Here is a 4,165-nt window from a genome sequence, read left to right as displayed (position 1 = left end):
GCTGTGGCCAGGGAGCCCGGCAGGGTGGGGGTGTGCAGAAGTCAACCCCACTGCACGGCTCCGGGGCTGCGGTCGTGCTGCTGACCCCGCTGTGTCCCTTCCCGCAGGGCCTGGTCTACGCAGCCACCTACACAGCGGTGGCTCAGGTGCCCTTTGCCAACTGCAGCCTGTACCGCAGCTGTGGCGAGTGCGTGCTGGCACGAGATCCCTTCTGCGCATGGAGCCGGGGTGCCTGCCGCAGGGCCACTCTGCACCCCCCCGCACACCCCCAGTAAGTGCTGCACCCCTCTCCATCCCCCTGCACCCCATGGCACCCTGTGGCACCCCGCAGCACCCCACTGCCCTGACCCCTCTCTGTCCCCAGGTTCTGGGCGCAGGACATTGAGGATGCTGACACGGAGCGGCTCTGCCAGCTGGCCAATGCCTCTCAGCCCCGTCCCCGCGTCCTCCTGCCCCCAGGTGAGCTCCTACAGGTTCTGTCCCTGGGGCTGGGGCCGCTGCCAGCCCGGGGTGGCCCGGGGGCTCCCACGTGCCCCAGGCTCCCACTCAGCCCTCCCCATCACGCTCGCGTCCACCACCGGGGTCCTCACGGCCTCACTGATGTTGCCATGGGTTGTCTCCCCGCAGCCTCGGGCTCCCCATGCCAGCGGATCCAGCTGCCACCCAACGCAGTGCGGCCACTGCCATGCCGGCTGCTCTCCAACCTCGCCTCACGGCGCTGGCTGCACGATAGGGTGCCCGTCAACGCCTCCTACCTGGTGCTGCCTGACGGGGCCCTCATCCTGGTGGGCAGCCCCGAGCGGGCGGGCACCTACGAGTGCTGGTCGCTGGAAGAGGGCTTCCGCAAGCTGATGGCCAGCTACTGCGTGAGCATGCAGGAGCCGGCCCACGGGCTGCCGAACCCCAGCAGGAAGGTGGCCACTGGTCGAGACGCCCTGGAGACTGTCAGCACCTCCCGGAGCACCTCTGCGGTGGGCAGTGCCGCAGCCCGGCTGGATGGCAAGACCTACTGGACCGAGTTCCTGGTGATGTGCGTGCTCTTTGCTGCTGCCGTCCTTGTGTTGGCCCTCTTCCTCCTGCACCGGCACCGTGACGGCATGAAAGCCTTGCTGGAGCCCGGCGACCCCAGCCGGCACCAGAAGCCGCCCCGCAAGCCGGTGGAGAGCCTGCCCCTGAATGGTAGCAGCCTGCCCAGTGCAGTGCCCGAGCACAAGGGCTACCAGGCCCTGCAGGACAACTACATTGTCAGCACCCCTGTGCATGAGCCCCTGGGCCCCCCACGCGCCTTCTCCGAATCGGAGAAGAGGCCCCTCCATGTCCGGGACAGCTTCGTGGAGGTGTCTCCTGCCTGCCAAAGACCCCGGGTGCGCCTGGGCTCCGAGATCCAGGACTCGGTGGTGTGACGGGGACTCCAGGACTCGGTGGTGGGACGGGGACAAGAGCCGAGCCCTCTCCCATGACCGCCTCTGCTCTGCTGAGCCTTGATGGACCACAGCGCCGCGGCTGGGGTCCGTGTTGTCTGTGTGTGCATGCCGGCGCCGGCCAGGACTCGGTGGTGGGACGGGGACAAGAGCCGAGCCCTCTCCCACCCCCGCCTCTGCTCTGCTGAGCCTTGATGGACCACAGCGCCGCGGCTGGGGTCCGTGTTGTCTGTGTGTGCATGCCCGGAGCCTGCGCCTTGCTGTGGCACCCACCCAGCCAGTGGGGCCGGCCCCATGTCACCCCATCGGGGCTTGGCTTCCCTGGGAGCTCCCTGGGCATCACCTTGGCTGCTCCGGCCCTGCTCCTTGGGACGGTGCTGGCGGCGAGGGGTGCTGCGTGCCTTCCAGGGACATGCGGGACTTTTTTCCCCCAGCCAGGCATCCTCGCTGCGGGGACGGACACGGCGCCCAGCTCAGGCTGCTGGCGGGGCCCTGGCCCCCTCTATGCAGAGGGCAGGAGGGGGTGGCCGCAGCCCCCTCGTGCCCCAACTCACTGTGACGTTCCGCTGTGGGACCCGGAGCCACACGTGCGGCCGGGTGGTGCCGGCGCAGCAACCCTGCGGCATGTGCTGTGTGTCTGTGCTTGGTTCGTTTTTAATACGTTGAAAATGTGAATCGTGTCCTGGGGAGGGAGCAGGGAGCAGCGCTCGCCCCGCACCGGGCTGGGCAGCGGCTCACCCCTCGTGTCCCCATGTGCGTGTGCAGAAACGTCTGTGGTTTTTATATAAAGTCCAGGTGTCTCCTTTGGAAGCGTGTGTGCTGCTGCAGTGGGGCTGGGTGCCTTCCCGGGGCCAACCGTGGCCAGGACCATCCCAGCGGCCCCACAGAGAGGAACCGTGTCCGGCTCTTGCTGCGGCCGGGGGAAAACCTGCCCATGGCCTGCTGGTCCTTGCCCAGGCAGGGACAGACAGACGGACGGGGCAGGAGGGTTGTGCTGAGAGTCAGATCTGCAGGCTGTGAAGTCCCCGTGTGCTTGGCTGAGTGTTGGGCTGGGGCACACGGGGTCCCACAGGGAGGTGCCTGTGTGCCCTTGTGGTGATGCTGCCCAGGGCTGGTGCCAGAGGGTCCCTGTGACCCCGCTGTCAGGGTGTCATGCACCCATGGCGGTGAGCTCAGGCAGCACTCAGCTGTGTTGGGGCTGTGCGTGGAGGCACGTGCTGCGGTGGGCAGTCTGGTGAGGGCAGAGTGGAGTGGCCCCCACGGTGGAGGAAGCTGCAGAGCGATGGGGTGGTGCTGTCCCAGAACTGCGAGAAGCAGAGGAAGGCAGAGGTGACCAGGAGGAAGAAAAGTGGGTGCCTGGGGCTGGGAGCAGGGCAGCCTCCGGCAGAAGAGGGGCTGTGGCAGCCCCCGTCCCGAGGACCATGGTGTTGTGCTACACGTGGAACCCCACTGAAAACCCAGGGAACAGGCATGTCCTTGTCCCCATCCCGCACAGCTGCAGGCAGATCCCAGCCACTTTGCCAGCGGGACCCGACTCTGTGACAGCTGACGGCCGGGACCGGGACCTGCGGTGTGGCACTGCTCATGAGCTCTCGTGCCTGGGAAGCGCCGGCAGTGTGAGCATGGGGCTGGGGTAAGTGGTGAGCTCCACACTGAGCTAGCGTGTTGGGGCAGGCTTCCCCCCGGGGACCAGCACTGCCTCGCTCCCAGCTGGACCAACGCACCAAACTTCCTGCCCAGCCTGTTCTGGGACATCAAAAAAGCTACTGGAAGCGCTGGCTGGTGCTGTGCCAGCAGACATGGCCCCCAGGGCCGCAGGGGTGCAGGCCATGGCGGGCAGATACCACCAGCACCGTGGGGCACCGAGCTGGAAGGGCCAGCACCACCGGGAGCGAGGAGCCGGTACGTGAGAAACGGCCACCCCGGCGCCCCGAGACAGCCGTCAGCCATACCACCCTGGTGCAGGTGCTCCCGTGGGTCGAACCGGCCCCCAGGCCCAGGCACCGCACCGGCCCCGGCATGTGATGCCACAGCCCAGACATCGCCTTGCAGAGCAGCTCCAGCGAGGAGGCTTGCCGGTGTGGTGGGAGTGCTGCTAGGGGCAGCCAGGCTGGCTGGGGGCTCGCTGCGAAACGCAGGCAGGGCCAGTGCCTGCAGCTGGCAGTGGGCCAGGGCGAAGCCTGATGGATGAACAGACACAAAGGGCTCCGGCGCTGCCCGCAGCAAAGGTAGCTGCCTGCCTGCCCTGGATTTCCCTTTGTGCCTCTTGCTCGAGAGCCGAGCTCTTTGTGCTGCTGAGAACAATCCCTGGTTTTGGAGGAGGGAGGTGGCCCATGGAAAGGGCTGTCACCGAGCGGGATGTGGGACCTGTCCCCTGGCGCTGCGGGCTGGCGTGCAGGCAGAGGGGCCTGGCAGGAGGCTGTGTCCCCAGCACCCCTCGTGGCCTGGTCCCACAGCGCTGCTGGAGCAGCCCCCTCCGCTGTCCCCGCAGCCAGACAAAGGCGGCACAGAGCAGAGGGTGAAACCAGAGCCCTTTATTTGTGTCTCGCAGGAGCAGAAGGAGGAAGAGGCCAGGGCAGGCAGAGCAGCTGCTGAGCTTGAGCCAGAGGAGGGGGCAGAGGAGAAAAGGAGAGCAGGCCCCACGCGTCCCTGGGGTGAGCCTGGCTGCGCTGCCCATGGGGCTGTGCCTCGCTGGTCGGGGGAGGAAGGCGTCCTGTGTCCTTTTTCCGTTGGGGGGGGGGGGG

General features: G+C 67.5%; 1 protein-coding gene across 1 annotated transcript in view; it reads left to right on the top strand.

Annotated features, from left to right (window-relative positions):
• SEMA4B (semaphorin 4B) overlaps positions 1-1,403 on the top strand; it is a 13,031-nt gene extending 11,628 nt beyond the window's left edge. The window contains exons 12-14 of the mRNA XM_009280459.1: positions 108-271; positions 365-459; positions 628-1,403. Coding sequence (XP_009278734.1) covers positions 108-271; positions 365-459; positions 628-1,403 — 1,035 coding nt within the window. The remainder of the gene's footprint in view (positions 1-107; positions 272-364; positions 460-627) is intronic.
• The last annotated feature ends 2,762 nt before the right edge of the window (positions 1,404-4,165 follow it).

This window comes from Aptenodytes forsteri, unplaced genomic scaffold, assembly GCF_000699145.1.
Source record: "Aptenodytes forsteri isolate BGI_AS27 unplaced genomic scaffold, ASM69914v1 Scaffold83, whole genome shotgun sequence".
Lineage (NCBI taxonomy): Eukaryota > Metazoa > Chordata > Aves > Sphenisciformes > Spheniscidae > Aptenodytes > Aptenodytes forsteri.
The sequence above is the reverse complement of the archived record's forward strand: the minus strand, read 5'-3'. Positions and strand labels throughout refer to the sequence as shown.